The sequence below is a fragment of the Xyrauchen texanus genome, chromosome 45, assembly GCF_025860055.1.
Source record: "Xyrauchen texanus isolate HMW12.3.18 chromosome 45, RBS_HiC_50CHRs, whole genome shotgun sequence".
NCBI lineage: Eukaryota > Metazoa > Chordata > Actinopteri > Cypriniformes > Catostomidae > Xyrauchen > Xyrauchen texanus.
Window position 1 is genome coordinate 8,658,241 of NC_068320.1, and position 19,993 is coordinate 8,678,233.

Below are 19,993 nucleotides of genomic sequence, written 5' to 3' on the forward strand. Positions count from 1 at the left end.
AGAGGAGTTGAGAGAAAAATAGAAAGAGAGACAACCGTGTCCTAGTTTGAGTTATGGAGGTTGTAGGTCCCAGTGGAGAACCACAAAAGACAGAGTGTGGGGAAGGGAACGGCACTGTTTCAAAATCTAGTGAGCTGCCATAAGCCGAATGCATACATCAGTTTTAACGTGAATGCTTAGTGTCTGCGTACAGTCGACCACTAGCCTTCAAAATATACACAAAATCTTACTAGCAAGTCAGTCGACTGGCGGCCATCTTTGGAAAACTCTCTGGAAGCTATTTCAGGCATGAAAGTGCAGCTCTTATCTACTTGAATGGTGGAACACCAAAATCTCAACAGTTGGTCAAGATTACGATCAATGAACATATTTCAAATCAGCAGTGAAATCTGACAACACTGGAATCATAAATTGTGCGTCTTAATCTCAAATTACGCAATTTTCCTAGCTGGTATAGCTAATGTGCATGTGTGTTCTCAGGTTGATTGGCAGGCGATGTCTGTATTTAAAAGGTGATTGGCTCTTTTACCTGTGAGGCGGGACTTTGGCATTCCAATTTCTCCCATTCATTTTAATAGAAGTGGCCTGTCTCTGCTAAATAGTCTCTGGTATACTTAATTTGACTGTGCGAGCATACACGGGTGGTTGGCGCATGCGTGCTACGGCTGCTATAATATAGTGGTCTATATCTCTTCAGGAAATTAGACACATAAATACACTATGCCTTTATAGTCTTTCCACTGTTGTTGTTTCTACATTCGTTTCCATGTTCAGCGGTGATTACCTCTTTCTCTAGTGCTTCTTAGTGAAAGCAACAGCTCAACTGTAAGTGTTGCCACCTTGTGGACCCACTAATTAGTGCAAATAAATCAGGCAGCATGTGGAGAAAGGTCTGCCTGCATCTTGCAAGACTAGTACAAGACACGCCGACTACAAGGCATGCCCACTACAAGTTACGGCCCCTTCAAATAACCAGCATAATGCTTGAGTCTTGCCACAGTTGGATGTCACATTCATACAGTGTGTTTATGGTGTCCCGCAGCAACCCTATACCTACCCTTAAATCAAACCCCAACCGATAAGATTAAAACATCATCTTAAAAGTTCTATTAAATACAATCATACTGCCGTATCACTAGGAGGCGACCATGAGGAGAAATGTAATGAAAATGAAGAGGAGAAGAAGCCAACTCTATGCTAAGCTAATAGGCTAACTTGGAGTGGGTGTGTTGTGTAATGGGTGTTTCTTTTTGTCTCGCTGTACGCAGGCAGATACACTTGCGTTCAGTTCTCAAGCACTGGGTTGATGATGAAATTTGTGTCAAGCATCCTGTACATAGACGCCTAGCATTTGCATCTGACCGTGGTATATTTTGGGCTTTACTCTCTACTGTCTACATAAGCAGCTAAGTACAATATTTTTTCTTAAATAGTTCTGCGTGCCCTCGCAATAAGTTTTGCGTACCCTCGCAAATTACCACGGTTTAGTACAGTAATCATATTTTAACCATAGCATTTGTAGTGACACCATAGTAAAGGAAAATTAAAACATAACAAAAAAAAAAACATGATTTTGGTAATTCTTGTGGTTAATATGTTTTTACAACAAATGTGTAGTAAAACCATTATAACCACAAAATTATGATTTTTATAACCATTTTTCATTTTCATGTATTATTAAAATGGTTATACTACAAATATCAAGGTTAAAATATTGTTACTATAGTAAAACCATGGTAAAGGTATTGAAAGGGAACACAAACTATTGCGAGGGCATGTGAAACAAATTGCAAAGGAATGAAAACTATTGCGAGGGAACGCAAAACTTATTGTGAGGGCACAAAAAATGATTTCAATAAAAGATTCCCACCATGTCCTCTGAGGGGCTTCATAGATTTCTATAAAATCAATCAACTTAAAGGTGCTATATGTTTTTTTGCCAATGTGTGAACGGCTTGTAATGCAACTTAAAAAATGAGCCCTTCCCAGACTTCCTAGGCTGTCTATTAAAGCCTGTAGGCTGATTTTCATGCAAAGGGAGCGGGTCACTTTTGCCGGGATAATCCAAAGGATGTGACATTTATGCGCACTCCAGAGAGCCTTGCCTCAGTGCTTCCACTATTCAACAGCGTCAACAGACAGTCTGCAACACTAGGTGACGTTATCTTAGAGATGGAATCCAGCAAACCTCCCGGCACAACACCGACTCCTCCACAAACTCTGAGTCAGCCAAAAAAAAGCCATTTATATACTGAATCCAATCTGGTTATGTGGGAACATGATCGTTGTCGAGCAAAAACAAGAGTGAACATCGGCAGGGCATTTGATTCCTGGAGGGATGGTTTTGGGGATCAAAACCAACCCTGAATTGGCGTTAGTATATAAGTATTGTTTTGTTTCTAAAAATAATCAATCGTTTGGGTTCAGAAGAACTTTATTTGTCAACTGGAGTCATGTGGTTTATTTTTATGCACCCTAAATATACCTACATTCACCCTACATTCACTTGCATTGTTTAAAGGAGGAGGCCTGAAATGAAATCCTAAAAATCTTAAATTCTGTTTTGATGAAGAAAGAAACTCAGATACACCTTGGATGGCCTGAGGGTGAGTAAATTATCAGCAAATTTTAATTTTAGGGTGAACTATTCCTTTAAGTCTCCTGAGCAATAAAATGTTCCTCTTTATGCTAATAGAATTCAACGTCTGAAATTTCCTCTCTCTAAAATTGAAAACCACTTCATCACGCTGGTGTATTGAAGCTAGAACAAAACAAGGAGGTTTTCACAGTACATAGAGTACAGACTTGATGCACGTTTCCGCCCCACAGAGCTGCTGTTATGGAGAGAAAAATAGGAAACGTGTGATAACATGCTGCCATGGTGGTTGCTAGGCTACTGCCCTGACAACAGTTAGTTACTATGAGGTAATTTATAGTGGAGACAGTTGCTATGATACATGATGCACCTAGTGGCCTATCAGTAATCATATCTATGCTGGTAACCCTGCTCTCAGGTCATAGTACTGTGCTAATTTACTACACAGGAGACCACTCATATGACAAGATGGCATCAAAGATCTCTCTTTCTCTTAAATTGATTGATAGATCATCACCTGGGGTGATGGCCATTCCGTTGCCATTGACAATGGGCCTCTCCTCCTCTTCATCTTCGGGAGGATCGATGCCAGCCTTCTCCATGTTGCTGACGGATTTGTTGCGTCTGCGCTTCCCCTCTGCTCTGGGTGTGGAGCCTGGCAACAGTTGCTCTGCTACATTCAGCAGAAGTGGGCTAGGCTCTGCCGGGGGCTTAGGCGTGCCGTAATAGTTATCTGCAAACAATTGAAAATCAGAGCTGACCAACCAGGAGGACAGGAACATTTGGCGTATAATTGAGCATGTTTACAGGCATGATATTGCGCCAATTATGCTAAACAAGTCGGCAACCTGTGAAGTCATGTAAACACCTTTTTCCCTCCCCTTTTCTACCCAGTTTGGCATACCCAAATCCCAATACTCACTAGGTACTTGTGGTGGCGCAGTTGCTCACCTCAATCCGGGTGGCAGAGGACAAATCTCAGTTGCCTCCGCTTCTGAGACAGTCAGCTCGTGAATCTTATCACAGAGATGTAAACGAAGCAAAATTAATGCCTTCTCAACTAAAATGTATGAGTGTGGAAATGGCCTTAGGGTTCTGGCTTTGCTCTAATAGTGCTACTAATGAGAGATTGGTACAAAAAGCAGTCTAGTTCATTTTCAAATGAATGATGAGTCTTGCTGGTGCACTGTGGCCAATGGGTTTCCACTTTACCTTCATAAGTTCCACTTTCCAGCAAAGCTCCACTTCTCTCCAATTCCACAAACCGCTCAAAGGTCACAAAGTTGTAGTCTACTCCTGGAACCTCTCCTTCTTTAGGCTGCCTGGTTGTACCTGCACAAAGAGAAAGAGAGACGCGTGAGTTATTTCAGGTCAGCAAGCCCCTAAAGCCTTTGAGCCATAGGTTTAATCAGCAGCTAGAAAGCTCGTCCAACAACATAAAAAATAAAAAATCCCAGTATGAGCCAAACAGAACAGGTGCCTGAGTAACTGGCACACTTAATTTTTACACAAAGCACTACATATGCTGTCTGACAGTCTGTCAGACAGAAAAAGGAGAAAGAAAAACAATTGAAAGTTCTTTTGAGGGTGCAGACGAAGTAATGATGCAACCTCATCAGCAGAGAAGGAAACATGTAGTTTTCGCCAATTCCAAGGATTCAATTATTGTGCCTCCTGCTCATCACAGTTTTGATGGACAAAATTCCCAAGAGCTAGAATGATTGAGCTTCTTATCCTCTAATTGGCCTGTAGCTATTTTTTTTTAGCACCCTTGTGCTTCAAATTTTACATAAAATGTGCTAAATTGAAGTGAAAGTGTCCTACAGCGCACAGTATATGTGTTTCCTTGTGAGACTGGGCTGAATAGAGACTGTTTAAGCAATTAAACAAGCTTAAACCACCTTAAGACCAGCAAACCACCTTGGGCTGTTTTTCTTTTTTTTAAGATAAAAACATTTGACCATGTTAGGAGTATGCTTAAGGTCCATTTTAACTAGCTTAACTGCTTTCAATTTCCACACTATCAAATATGATTCAACACCAACCACCCCCTACTGACTGTTTAAATGTTTGTGAGAATAACTGAAAGTGGGGTTAAATGCTAAATTCAGGTGTTAATGTATTCATGCTTTTGGATGTTGCAGAGCTGTAATTAGCCAGCTAGCAGTGCCAGATGTGCTAATTACTGTTAGCGGAGAAAGCTCCAGGATAAAGCACTTAACCCATGTGCTACGGATCTGTAAGATTTCTAACAGTTAACACCTTAAAGACTTTAATGACCTAATTTCACCCACCCCTAGCTCCCAAATGCACACTAGCACATGAAAAGACTAGCATTGCTGGTCACCAGCATGTGTTGTGTTTTAGATGTTGATGTGTTGGTATCTTCACGAGGCCTCTAAACTAGCTTAACCAGCAATAATTATTTGGTCACGCATCTTTACTAGACTTTTTTTATCAGTCTAAAGGCCTATTCACATAAAGAATGATAACCATAACAACAAAGATTACTACTCATATTAGCATACACACCAACAGATGATAACTTTCTGTTTATTCAAAGCACACACCGCAGTTATGTTTACAGTCAAGAAAATGGATGTACCTTACCTGCTACTCTTCTACATTTAGCAAAGAAAACAAACGGATACAACTTTAAAGCAGACAAGACAATGTTGTCGACATTAGCGCTGGATAGCCTACCTGAGGTAAATCTATGCTACCAGCATACGTTAGCTTTTCATTATCTCATCTTAGTTAATATTGAAAAAGTGCAATTTTAAAGCACTTAAAAGTTGGATGGATTTTGAATGGCTGTCAAGGTATTTATCTTTCATCAGCTGGAAAGAAAATCACTCTTAAAGTGATCCAAACAATATCGTTCCTCTGTGTCGTTATCGTTATAGTTGTCGTTTGGACTCTGCTATTCTCTTAGTGTTAGAACAATGTTAAAGCTTTAAGGTTATAGTTATATTTACCAACTGTTCTTGGTGTAAATGGGCCTTTACAAATGATTCCACATTGTTTTTCACCCAGTTAAAGGGCACCTATTATGGAATTTTGAAAATTACCTTTCATGTAGTGTGTAACATAGATTTAAGTGAACAAAAACATCCTGCAAAGTTTTATATATGAAAGTTCACCGTAAAAAAAACTTATTGTCTCTCAAACGACTCTGAGTCAGTTTAATGAATCATTTTTCCAATGAGTAATTTTCCTTTTCGTTGTGACGTCAAGACGAAAAATGATCAAATTGGCCACGCCCACTCATTGCGCGCGCAGACACCACGGAAAACTTGAAAACATCATGTCGACAACAAGACGCTGCGTTCTGAAGTGCATATCAAAAGCGACCTTTTTTTCACTGCCCAGGGACGAGCATGTGAAGAATCAGTGGCTAGAGTTTATATTTACAACTATACCACACAAGTATAGCCCAAACCTTGTGCTGTGTTCGCGTCATTTTAATGATGATTGCTTTACGAACATGAATGCTTTCAAGTGTGGATTCGCGAGCCGGTTGATACTGAAGGAAGGTTCAGTACCAAGTTTATTTGGATCAGCTTCCTCCTCCGAATCACAACCTGTAAGTATTATTAATAATTGTTGCTTTTATGTGTTTTTTAGCATGCTTAATAAGTATTTGTGTGTGTTGTGTACGTTATGCTCAGCGCAGCTTCTAGGTCTCCAATGTCAATTTTTTTGAAATATGTGAAATGTTTGTCGATGTTATTGGAGTTGTCATAAAGAATAGAGCAATAACTTGTTGTAATGCAGTGCTTTATCAATATGTTTATGCGTTGGGCTAACGCAAACAATAACTGATTGGGTGTTTACCACTGAACTTTGGGCTATGATCGCTAACATAAATCAACTCAAATTCCTTCTCTGATTTTGATTTTTTTACTAAAAAAATGGGCGTTCCGTTTCCGACAATCTCTGCACAGAGTATACCAATCACAACTGACTGGGTCATCTGACCAATCACCGCAGATTAGCGTCACGCAAAGGAGGGGTTTGGAAAAATGAGTCGTTGAACGAATCATTTGGGAGTCGGTGAGCAAATCAGGTAAACATAAATGCATATTATAAGACAACAAAAGTGTTTTTTTGTCATTGCATACATGTAAAACTGTTGTTGGCGACTCCCAAAACAATATTAGGAACATTTGGAACTATTAATGCCATAATAGGTGCCCTTTAAGTGTGCTGGATCAGCGGAAAGACAATGTGTTTTTTTCCTGCTGCTCTGGTGTGCTAACAATAATTCCACAGGTTAATGCTAAACCGTTTAAAAATAAAAGCAGCCACGCACACAAACAACAATACTAGCGTTCATTGCCCCACAGAAATGTGAACCTGAAATACAGAGCACATATCAGATTTAGCACTTATATTAAATACTTTCTGTTGTAGGCAGAGACAGCTTGATTATTTTTGTTTGACTTTAATGTGAGTGATTTTATCATTTGAATATCTACAGTATGTATTGTGCTATTTCGGCTCAGAGCTCACTGTGTACATAATTCTGTGTATAAATACATCAATAATAAAAAAAAATCCCAAATGAATTGCACAGTTTTCTGTGATTAATTGCGATTAATTGCGATTAATTATGGTACATTACAACAAACATTTAAAAATATATAATCAAAAATATATCTACTTTGTCTAAAAGAACTAGCAGGAAATTGGTTAGTCATCATTTATTTTAATTATTCAAATATGTACATGTTAAAGTTTTTTGCAGGTACTGTATAAACCCTTTGATACAAGTATATGTTTACATGCCATAAAATCAGTGAACATGCTATAATTAAAAGTTGTGCAAAATCTTCTGGTGTTTTCCAGTAGATTTCTTTAAGGATTAAATGGGCAGGATTCAAATAATATCAAAAGTTAATTTGCTTTAGTTTAAAATCTTAAAACTATTATTTTCTCAGGCTGCCATTCAGTTTCTATTGCACACACAATAGGTCTCGCTTTTGACACTGGTTCAGATGAAATTGAGTGAGCATTTTCAGTGATGCAAAGAGATAAGGCAGCTTGCCTGCATGTCTCCGACACCTGACTCATAACTTGCAGGTGAAGACTCCGTCCAGTAAATCCGCTCTCATGTTTATTACAGTACACGTGTCGTGCATAATCAACAAGCATGCACTGCTCCACACATCAGTTTCTGTGCTAGGATTTGCAGTCGAGTGTGCAGCTCCTGGAAATTTAGGTATGCTAATTTCAGCCACTGGAAGTGGGTAAAAACATTAGCGAAGTTTCAGGAAGTGAAAACATTTACACTGAATTAATTGCGTTCTTTAATTGTTTATGCTTTACAGTGAACTATTCATCGAAAAAAAAAAAAAATAATAATGTGTTAAATTTACCAGCCCTAAACATTTCATAAAAAAATGAAAAAGTATATGTTGAAATTAACATTAACTAAGATTTATAAATACAGTAAAATTATTGTTTATTGTTAGTTCTTATCTTATTATGTAGTAATAAAGATAACACTAGAAAGCTCTGAGAAATTTATCAGCATATTTTATAAAACATATTTAAATAAAAGTTAACACTTCTTTGTCAGCCAAATACTATAACTTTGTCAGCCAAATACTGTATATATATATATATATATATATATATATATATATATATATACTGTAATAAGTATACAGAAAAACACTTTGGGTTTTATAAGAGAGATGGAGATTTTGATAAAACCATGCAGTTTGTAAAATATGTCATGCTACTATAAAATATATATATAAAACTGGTTTAACAACCCATTTGAATCGCCGACACGAAAGTGAATTCCTCTGCTGGCAAGTTACGGAACATTTCATTGTTTATCCCTGAACATCCTTAAATTGTTTCACTGATAAATGTGTAACTGGAGACAGAACACTACAAAGGCCTCTTTGTGAAAGGTCCATGCGTTAGATGTCAGAAGGCACTTAAGTTAATTTATGATTTGCTGTCTGTCTGAACCTGAGCTGTAGCCTACCATATTGAATTGCATAGCATCATATATTGCGTCGTATTGCATTGAATCGCATTGTGTTGAATCGAATCGAAATCGGATCTGACTGCATAGTAATAGGGGTGAATCGTAACGCATTGCAGCAGTAGCTGCTTCATATGTATCTTTAATGTTTCGTATCGTTGGCTATGCATCGAAATGCGTATCGCATCGGCCTCAGTTATGGAGATGCACATCCCTAGTCCCTATAGTTTACTCAGAATGGTGCCAAAAACAGAAAACGTTCAGTGGCAGAAAACAGTTAGTGGCTGTTTTGCAGACGGAAACACCTTGTTGATGAGAGAGGTCAACGGAGAATGGTCAGACTGATTTGAGCTGTGGCTATGGTAAACCAAAGGCTATGGTAACTCAGATAACCACTCTGTACAAATTGTAGTGAGCAGAATAGGATCTTAGAATGTGCAACACGTAGAACCTTGAGGCGGATGGGCTACAATGCTATATAAACGTAATATAATGTATTATTATTATTATTCCAACAGCAGAAGACCACATCTGGCACTTTATTAGAACCATTGTGCTCCTAATAAAGTAATCAGTGAGTGTAGAAGCCAAAAAAAACATTGAATATTCCTCCTTTATAGTCCAAACACTGGTGTACGTGGACTGGTAGCATTCTCATTCATTATCTGAACTACCAACTGCCAGTTCACTGCAATCCAAATTCAACTACAGCAGTTTAGAACCACATCTGACAGCAGAAATTCCAACTGCACTGATACATCAGCATGGAGTGATATGGAAATCTAAACAGGAATCGTGCACAGCCATCAAGTTGTCACCTTTGTTTCAAACACACATCATCCCTCATCATCTATTAATATATATCTACACAATGACAACAAGCCTGGAGCCAGTGGCTTTCCACAATGATATCCTATCTTTCAGACATGTTGGGCATGCTAATGACAGGTCAAAGCAAATAGGGGCCAATGGAACGTCTCCACATTTACAACCGTGTCTATGCGAGGATGAGGCCTGACAGAGGCCTGAACAAGGCTGCCTCGTCACAACAATGAGAATATCTCACAATACTGCTGGCTACCCAAGCATGTAATAATGTAATGAAAAGAAAATGAATCCACTACGACCATTAAATCGCTTGCCAATATCAACTTAAAGCTCAATTTGTTGACAAATCATACTTTAAATGAGAAAAGCAAATTGCTGGAACATGGATCGATCGCCACACCAACGATTTCTCCTTTGGAGAGACAGCTACTTTGGCAGAAGGGTTTTGATGACGAGATGTTGCATCAATCTGTTTATTTTGCTGTGACACAAAGAGTAGCTCCAGCTATACCCTGCAAAACCTACATATGATAAGTGGCTGGATGGATGGACAAAGAGTAGCTTGACGGTGGTAGGAAACACAACACTTATCAGTTGCTAGCCTAAGAATAGCAGACATGTTCAGAAATTGTTGGCCCTGACTGAGTGTGAAGGGGGAATCTTCATACATCTGAGCCCAGATGAAAAAACAACCCTAGCTTATATCAGCTTAAGATGGTTTGGTGGTCTTATCTGGTCTAAGCAAACACACTTTCTAAAGACATGTAAGTCCAGTTCATATGTACTTTATGGTATGTCACCTGAACATACAGTAAAGTCAGTATTCACATTTACTGCCACCCGTGGAGAAATCTGTGGATAAATGTGTCTCAGTCAAAGATTATCCCAGCCAACTGTGCTAACGCATTCTTGCATGCACAAAGAGACACACTCTACACTATCAGCTTCAAAGAGGACCTTTGATGTTGGACAGCTATAATTAGCCATGCTATCCAGAGTGCTTTTTTTCCTAGTGACAGTACTTTCTCACGGGAGCGAAGCTGAATCGCTCACATTTTAGCATGTAATTTATTCATCAGCCATTTGAGGTGTTACCTCATAATACTGAATTTTGGGTCATTTAATAGATTTGTTTGCTCTATCTGTTAGGGATTGGTAACATTGCTGTTTGATTGTCTAGTCGTCTAAATTCAAAACAGAATTCCTCCATGTTAACAGTCCGGGTCGATATATTAAGGCGCTTTCGTCAGGGCTTCAAAGAACCTCTCAAAACAAGCGTCATGCATCACTTTGACCATCACATGAAAAGAGTTGCAGATAGCATCATGTTATATGGATCATGTAAATTTTATGAAAGTTATGAAATGCTTTCAACTTTGTGCCATCAAAAAAAAAATCATATCTTGATATGATACGCACAGGATTAGTCGCTTTTTGGTCTCTCTTTATATTAGACATCTTATGCTAATAAGTATGCTACAAACATTAAAATACATACATTTTTTATTCGATATACAAAGTATTGTTATTTTAGGATCAATCCGTTCATCCCTGATAATTATACATCACACATAATTATGAAATTTGGCACACTGATATGGGTGGTTATGAATAGCACCCATACCAAATTTGGGGTCTCTAGGACATACTCTACAGCACCTATATAAAAATTTTCATTTTATTTTGTGCGTTGCTATTTGAACCGTTTTTAGAGATACAATTCTTGTTTTATCTGATTACTTCCCTCCTGATGATTCCAATGGACCCCTTACAATAAAACTCTGCCCATTACAGTGGCCGCCATCTTGGATTATGTCATTCATAATTTCTTTTCACTTCTGCTCCTTCAAACTTTGCCTGATTTGCCCACAAAATGGTTCAAAATAATCTCTAGACCGAGAATTTTAATATTTGACTTTGTTGAAAAGTTACGCAAACATAGTTAACGAGGTGGCCATGAAAACGGATTTGAGGCTGTATCTCAGCAACACTTTGTCCTATAGAAAAAACCTGGCACGCTTCATGAGGACCATAGTCTGAATTCACCTGCAGAGTTTTGCGATAGCGCCATCTATGGGACAAAATGGCTATTTTTGCCCACAACTTTTTAACCGTATGTCCTAAATTCATGGGGTTGGTGTCTGTGGATTCCTTTGGCCATGCAGATTTCAACTATACCATATCAGCCATACTGACTCCTCACCATATGATTTATATTTATTAAAAAAATTATACATCTTTTAAATACATTGTCAGATTTCAAAGAAAAATGGCATGCATCATCAACATCATGTCCTATACTTAGGCAGTTTGGAGTGCTGATTTAACCTCAGTAATTGAGTGGCTTAGTATGTTAAAGCACTGGTTCATAGTTTAAAATGTCATGGGTTTGAACCCCCACCTCTGCAAGTCATTCTGTAAAAAGTTCGGTAGTTCTGGTGATTTTTGTATTGTGCTCAATGAAAGGCTACTGGGCTGTTCCACAATCAAATTCTAAATTTGATCCATGTTGAAAAGTTAGATGAATACAAAGCCAATCATATTGACTGTTGTGCTAAGCTGTGAAAAAAAAGCAGTGGTTAGAGCCATGAAATGTCAACCTGAAGGTTCTGGGCTTGTTCTCCACCTCAGCAAGTCATGCATTAGAAATATGTGTAGTTCTGGAGATTTTGTATTGTCCTTACTGAATGGAGGATGGGCTTTTCCCCAATCAAATGTTGATTTGCATTTTTGTTGAAAAGTTGCATGAATATAAATTTGATCATGGTAAAACCTGTGGCTGTGATTCCTCTAAATTAGGGTTGTCCCTTGACCATTAACTAGTAATATTGTGGCTGTGTGGTGCAATTGATGGCACAATGAACTGTGAAATGCAAAGTTGTGGGTTCAAATCCATCTGGGGGCAATGTGATCTATGCTGGCTCTGTGAGTTCTTTGTGTTGTGCAGTTGTTGCCATGCTGGCACTTGGCCCTGTATTTGCTGCTTGCAGCTATATTTAAAATTATATTTATATTATTTATTAAATGATTAATATAATATATTAAATATAATAATTCAGTTAATTCACATACATCACATTATTGTGGCAGATGACTACAGCATTCATTAGAAAACACAAAAAATGGATTTAGCAGCAAATATAGTTTGTTTTATTTCAATATAATTGAACATAAGCCTGTTGCTGGCCTACACTCCACAGCAATCCATTTTACAATTGAGTATGTTAATCAGGCTGAGGTAGAGAGGGCTGTTCTCATTGGACACATTTTTGCATTCCATCTGCACTTATTTAGCTGGTCTTTGTACACATGCTTCAGACAGATGCATTTGGAGATTTTCACTTTTGGTTGCATTGCATCTTATTGATTTTTGGTATCTTGCACCATAATGATCAAGTTTTATGACACTGTCAAGTTTGTGCTCCAACCAGTGTGTGAGGCTCATTTTGTGCTGCCTGCTCTAATTTTGCAGTGAAATCAGTAGTAGTAGTAGTAGTAGTAGTAGTAGTCCTTTATTGTCACATAGTAAACCAGTGAAATTGGCCATCGACCTGTCCATACAAACATACATATGACAAGGGGATAGACAGGACAGGAAGACAGGGAATTAGAAGAAATACAGCATGACATGAGGAGAGGATAGGAGAAAAAAAAGGCAGCCCCCAGACTATGCTCCTTAAGAAGTACAGTGTGGGAACAGGGAAAAAAACACCTCAGCAACATTAGCACATAATCAGTACACTCTACAACATGAACAAGACTTGCAACAGGGGAGGGATTGGGGGTGGAGGTGGCCCAGCACAGGCAAGCAGCCATCCGGACCTGCAGCCATGTTCGGCGCTGGTCACAGACCCGCCTGTCAGACTGGGGGTACAAAGCGCTAAGGCGAGGGATAGGGTATCGGGCGGATGATTGCATATCTGTATATATGTGTAAGAGTTCATGTGTGTGTAGGCCTGGAGAGTCGCTATGCCAGCATCTAATCTAGGTGCCTCAGTCCGCAGGGTTGTCATAGCGATACACAGCAAGTTGCCATGGAGACAACCTTGATCAGGTCCCAGACATAGTCAACAGTCACCAGGTGTCTGGGGAGTCGGGGAAGGAACGCGAGAGTGGCTCACTGCAGTGCTCTTCCGGGGGAGTTGTTGTTCCAACAGCGGCCTTGGCCAAGGCCAGTGCTGGTTGAGGGCGGCCGAAACAGATAAGATTGGGAAAGAGTAGGTTGACTTTTCTTAAGCAGTTGCTTATCGAAATTGAAAAAACAGCCCCCAGTGGCCAAACGGTAAGTGTTGTTGGGCGTATGGGCATGTGTGGGCTCCATTTTACTGGTGTACAAAGGGGTGCCAAAAGTGAGTTGTGAAGCTAGTTGTTTACAGCTGTACAAGCTGTAATACAGTGAAGATGAATGCTTTATAAACTGTGCCCCCATTCCAAACCTAAACCTAACCATCAGTACAAAAAATCTAATGTTAGAGGGGAACATGCAATCTCCCAATCACACTCATCACTGATTATGTGAAGGTAATTACTTTCTGGTTTCAATGCTGAGTCTGAACCCAGGTCTTCCATGCTGCTAAAAGCAACATGTTTTCTCTTGCGCAACAATGGAAGATAAACATGCTTGAGCCGATGCAAAAATGTCTTATGGGAGATGATGCTTGTCAGTGAGTCAGCATAATTTGGCCAATCCTATGGTAGTGTAACTCTAGGAAAAAACATGCTAACTTCCCGTGTGATTGTTTTACTTGGCAAGTCTATACAGCTGGAGTTGCTCTGACTGTCCCCTGCTGACTGCTATGCGCAAAACAATGAAGGTGGTACTTAAAGCCTGAATATGCACAGATAGTTTAAAATTTCCTTCTTAGGGAATTTATGCACAGTCAAGGGCATGATTAATTGCATTCATTATTTAATGTGTTGTTTTTTTATATAATTCAAGGTGCTGTAAGTAATTTTTTCATGGAAAGGTATGCAAAAAATGTTCCTACTCCCTGAAAGATATTAATGAAGTAAGTGTCCTGAGATATCTCACTGGTGTATTTGACAGCTCTAGACTCAAACAAAAATGTGTCCGCAGCCTACGGACTGCCGCTTTTCACTTGTCAATCATTTTGCGCGTTTTCATAGTATTATAGTTGCAGTGAATTATTGCGGCATAATAAGTTTTTATGTTATGCTGTTCATACCAGTTGTCAGTTGAGGGCGCTATTTTTGAGCTGTTGTTTTTAAAAGAGGGGGGCTAATCCAACAGCTCAGTCTTGTAGAAGTAGAATGGCTGAAATCACTTAACAGCACTTTTAATCACACTAAATAAATGTGTGAAATCAACAGCCTTATTTTGCACTTAGAATGCTGCACTACAACGCTCATACTTGCTGTAGCTTGATGCAAGTCATTTGAAAGAGCATTTAGCATGGTGTTTATAATAAACTTGTATATAATTATATTACCTAGTAAATAATATAAAACACTTTCCTAGTTTTTTGAGTATTTCTCAAGCCTGTTTTTCATAATCAAGCTTTTAACCAATTTACATTTCATTCTGCAGCACTCAGGAAGAGCTTTCCAGTTTACCAACCTCCAGAGGAAGACAAAAAAGGTTACTGCTTCTCAATGTAGCCAACGGCAAGCTACTTGTACTTCAGTATCTTCCACAATAACTTGGAAGTGGCAGCATCTTACTGTGTACAAAATATACCTCTGGTTCCCCAGCTGAGTGCAAAGGGAATGAAAAATGAAAACAGAAATATTATCTGGAAATTGCCTTTGCACATTTGTTTGAGCAAGGCTAGAAGAATTTGGGCTTGGCGTTCTTTGAAAACCTGGCGCGTGGGCTAAAAACTGGCATGTGTGCCCAGTCAACCTCAAAAGGCATGTAACAAGAACAGTGTGTGCATCGTATTGACTAGAAGGTCTTGGTTTCCAGTGCATGGACGTGAAAGCGGATCCTCTGAGTTATTGCATTATATTCTCCTCCAAACTACTGATCTCCAAGAGGGATATGAGTGAATTCTGAATGCACAGCAAAAACTGACACACTTATAGTATAATATGACTTGATCAAAATATAGATTTTCTGATTAATCATGATCTGCACTTGAACAATCTCTACAATGCAAATAAATCCCTTGAATATGCAACCAATTTCAACACTGATGTCCATTCACTGTGTGTTGAAAGCAAAAGTTTGGTTTGACTCATTCTGTATGATGTGTATTTGCCATTCTGTGAAAAGACAGCTGGACGGAACAGAGTGCAGTCTTAAAACTTAATTTTTAAAGTCTCAAACTACATTTAGCTTGACACAGGGTCATAAAAACTTAAAAAAAAAGAACAGTGAGACACACTGAAAGTGTTAGCTGATGCATGTTTACAGACAAGCACAAATATGTGTTGTACCATGGATAGACTGATTAACTCAACTGGAAAATGGATGAGCATGAGCATCACGGCTCAACAGGTCGGAGCACATGCAATAAGCGCTAGGCCATAGCTCTGATGTCAAGACGTAAGTTAAAAACATTTAAAATATTTTGAAATCAGTGTAAAACGGTTTTCGAAACATTCAAGACATACATAGTTTGAAACCCATAATTTCTAGAGTTTCACTGCATACATGTGATAATCTTCCCTTGATCCATAAGGATTGCAGTTATTGTGTTAGTAGGCAGCGACTCATGTAAGTAGCCTCTATAGACAGTGTGTTTGTTCTGCTAGAAAGCTGGTGTAGTATGGGGTTTGTGCAGCTTTGTGTAGCATGTTTCTGTCGTATGGCTGTGTGCAATGAATCATCTTGGAGCTCCAGCTGCCAGCCAAACTGGTAGAACTGAGCACTCACCAAACCCAAAAGATCCTCCAGGACACATCCTAATGCTAACAAGATGGACCCTGTCTCTTTAACTTGAATCCCTCTCTTTCTCTATCTGGGCATGCTGGAAGATACAAGTTATAATCTAAGGACCAGCCACCACGATGTGACAAACTTCAAAGAAAGACTTCGGGCAACTCTCTTCCTGGCCCTCAAAGTCATGCTGCATAATTTTGCCATGCCAATACATAAAGGAAAATCAACCTTTTAGCTGCAAATGGTCCCATTCGTGTCCTGCCTATGCATAAAAGCATAGATGCACTGTGTGCTGAGAAACCACAGTGACCTACTTCAACCGCCTCCTGTTTCTGAGACAATTTGACAACATCGCAGTGTGATTCATCAAGGGAAATTGTAGCTTGTTATTAATGCTTAGCAAAAGGAACTGACAATACCATTCACAACCACCAAACCATATACTGTGGGAAGAGCAGCATTATTCTGGCATGATTATGAGATATGTGCTGTAATAATGTTTGATGATTGGACTGTGGTTCTCTGAAGTAGAAAAGGCAAATGGTAAGATGCAATCTGGTGAAATGGACATAAGGAGCAGGCAATGGAGATAGTGGTGCACAGAAAGATGGAAGCATGGAAGAGAGAAGTAATGAGAGCCGCTCACTGGGTCCGATTGGCTAAGGCAATGTTTTTACAGTACTGCCACTGCCGTTGTTCAGTCCCATTTAAGTTTGTAATCCATCTGTTATCATTGTGAGGGGCCATGTCAGCAAGGTCTATTGTGTCTTCCCTAATCTGACCATTAGTCAACTAGAAAACAGCATGTCCTCCTAACGCTGCGGTATTAGGGGGCTGGATAACCCGGGTATTCAGACACTACTAGGAATAGAAACAGGGTGTCCGGAAATGGGCCTTTGAGATGCACAATAGAAATCTGCTTTCAATGCACTTCCCCAGCACGACACCCAAAGCAGAGAGCTATAGATATGCTTGTTTTGGTCTGTCAAATATTCACTATAATGGACCTGAGAAATCCAATGGTGATGAAGAACATTCAGTGAGTAAAAGGAAAAACTCTCAAGGGCCTAACATTGACCCTTGAGGCACACCAAGGGTATTGTTTTCAACCAAGCTAGGATACACAAACAAGATTAACAATATGTTTGTGCTCTTTCAGCTGGTAAGAAGCCACAAATCAGAAAAAGTCCAAGGCGCTTCACAGTGATTAATAGTGGACATGCAAGACTGATTTCTGAACCAGCAAATTGCCCCGCGAGCCTGTTGAAACGGTAACAGCCCTGCCCTCCCAGGAATTTCATTATTAGCTACACCTCCATAAGGTGTATTGATACAGTGGTATCATTGATGCCAGAGAGGAAGGGAAGACAAGAGGAAGGAAGAGAAAACACTAGTGTAATAAGTCACTGTCTATTTGCCAACTGACTGTGTTAAAATCCATAGTGGAGAACCTGCCACCACAGATGTGTTTATATTAATCATTCACAGAGATTTGTGGCTTTTGAAACACCTTTTACAACCACAGATGGCTTGAGGGAACTCTTTAGATTGGCAATGCAACCCCTTAGTTGGTTTTCATTCAGCAGTTCTTGAAAAATGCTTACAAAGCAAATAAATTTAACACGAGGAAGCAAGTAAATCCTTCACCAAATCAACAAAGTGTGCTATCAGTAATGCATTTGTTGGCCATACTTCTAAGTAATCATATTGATATTGTCAAATCAAACAAATACAACCTTCAGTGAGGTGAAAACAGCCAACTTAAAGAAAATCGGTTTTGATTGTTGATTAATTAGTACTCTCAGTAATTGTCAATGGAATACTTTGACAAAATATATCCAAGCATATTTGTTTTCAGTGACTAACTTTAAACGTCGCCCTGGAGCAAACTGGGTTTAGGGAGATTCATGTTCAAGCACACAGATGTTATATAATAGTTATAGAGCTGGACGGTATTCTCAGCAAGAGCGCAGGAATATAAATATATGGTCTGTGAGTGAAACAATATGCCATATTAGGCCTATATGCTGTATTCATCTAGACACCATTCCAATTTTTATGTTTCGACCTTAAGTTTGAACAGTATGGTCTTCAATAAACAATCATCTTTCATATGACAATGGAACACTTGTAATTTGCCAGCAAATTAAAGAGCACATATTATTGGTTGGTAATATTGCCCATATGCATTGAAAATTCCAGTTTCTCAACACCTATTTTGTGTTGGTCAAGTGAGTAGTTATTAATGTATATATATATATATATATATATATATATATATATATATATATATATATATATATATTGTATTGAACCCAGAATCTTCCTTTAACTATTAGCTACCAATGCAAAACATCATGAAACGTACATGAAGATAAAAAGCAGCTGTCATGCCATTCAGATACACATAAATTCCCTTTTGTCTGATAGATTATAAATCACAAACCTTACGTACAAGGGGCTGTGCCAAATAAACCAAGAATATCTGAATTAAACTATCGCAGAAGCAACATTTAACAGATTGAATACCAGCGACAATTTTTAACCAGACAAAAGACTACATATCAAAATGACTCAAACAAATTCTACATACCCTTAAGCAGGGACTTGATCATGTTTTATGTCCTTGTAAAACACCCCGCAGCTTCTTTGACAAATGCACGACAGCTTTCCTCCAAGCTTTCTGGTGACGGGTGGGGTGTTCTCCAATCATATGTTTGATCTTGCACATTTCATGTCTCTCCCTTCCTTGTTTACCTTTTTGGATCGTGACAAAAAAGCTTTTGCCTCCCTGCAACTTCAGAGGCATACATGCATCTAAGTAGTCAGAAAAGAAGGAAAAGAAGGAACAGCTTGGGAAAAAAATGCAATTTGGAACGGTTCGACAGCGAGCACATCTCTGATCTTATCTGTGAGATGTAACCTCAACAATCTGTCTGACCCGCTTCCTTTAATCTCATGCCATCCAGGAAAGGGTGAGGAGGTGCAGTGGATGTCCAATGTCCAAGATGTTCCCTCCTGCTTAGTCGAACATAGAAAAAGCCACATCGGTTGCACCACTTATCAAAATCAGCCATATTTAGGCTATTTCCTTAATAACTGTCCCTTGTCTTAAAGTACACAATTCATCAGTGAACAGCATTCTAAAGAAAAAAGTTACATGACAACCAGCCAATCAGATAGAAATTGCCGATTTCAAGCACTACTTTTCAAACCCACATTTTTCATACAATATGCATCAGACGGTCAGAGAACCCACTGTGGGTGTTTCATCTGACAGCTCAGTCATGTGAGCGGCAGACAAAAATGATGATATGACTCAGAGTGAGGGCTAAAAGAGAGAAAGACTGAACAGACAGAGAGGGCTTGAGGGAGGCATCAGCACGTGCTGATCTTCTGTGAGCCTGATCCTACATCGGATGTTTTGCTGTCAACCTAATCCTCTGTAAATATTACTGTGGCAACCGAAAGACAAAAAGCAAGAGCTGTGTTACTCAGTCTGTTCATAGTGCTCATAGAACATAGATTCATCACTGCATATTATTCCAAAGGCAAAAACTGTTTGTTGTCATAATCTAATATCAGAATGAGCAACTTTGAAACATATTGCCTTTTTAGCTAACGGACTCTTTTTTTTCAACTCCTTCCATTCAACCATCTGGCTACATTCTGGTATGTAACATCCATTTTGCATGATTCAATCAAAAACCAGCTTCGTGGC

The 19,993-nt window shown here is 39.0% G+C and overlaps 1 protein-coding gene across 1 annotated transcript in view; it reads right to left on the reverse strand.

The window, feature by feature from the left end:
- LOC127637422 (membrane-associated guanylate kinase, WW and PDZ domain-containing protein 2-like) overlaps positions 1–19,993 on the reverse strand; it is a 283,966-nt gene that overhangs the window by 99,440 nt on the left and 164,533 nt on the right. The window contains exons 3-4 of the mRNA XM_052118464.1: positions 3,809–3,928; positions 3,114–3,329 (exon numbers count right to left, since the gene is read on the reverse strand). Of these exons, the coding sequence (XP_051974424.1) occupies positions 3,114–3,329; positions 3,809–3,928 (336 nt within the window). The remainder of the gene's footprint in view (positions 1–3,113; positions 3,330–3,808; positions 3,929–19,993) is intronic.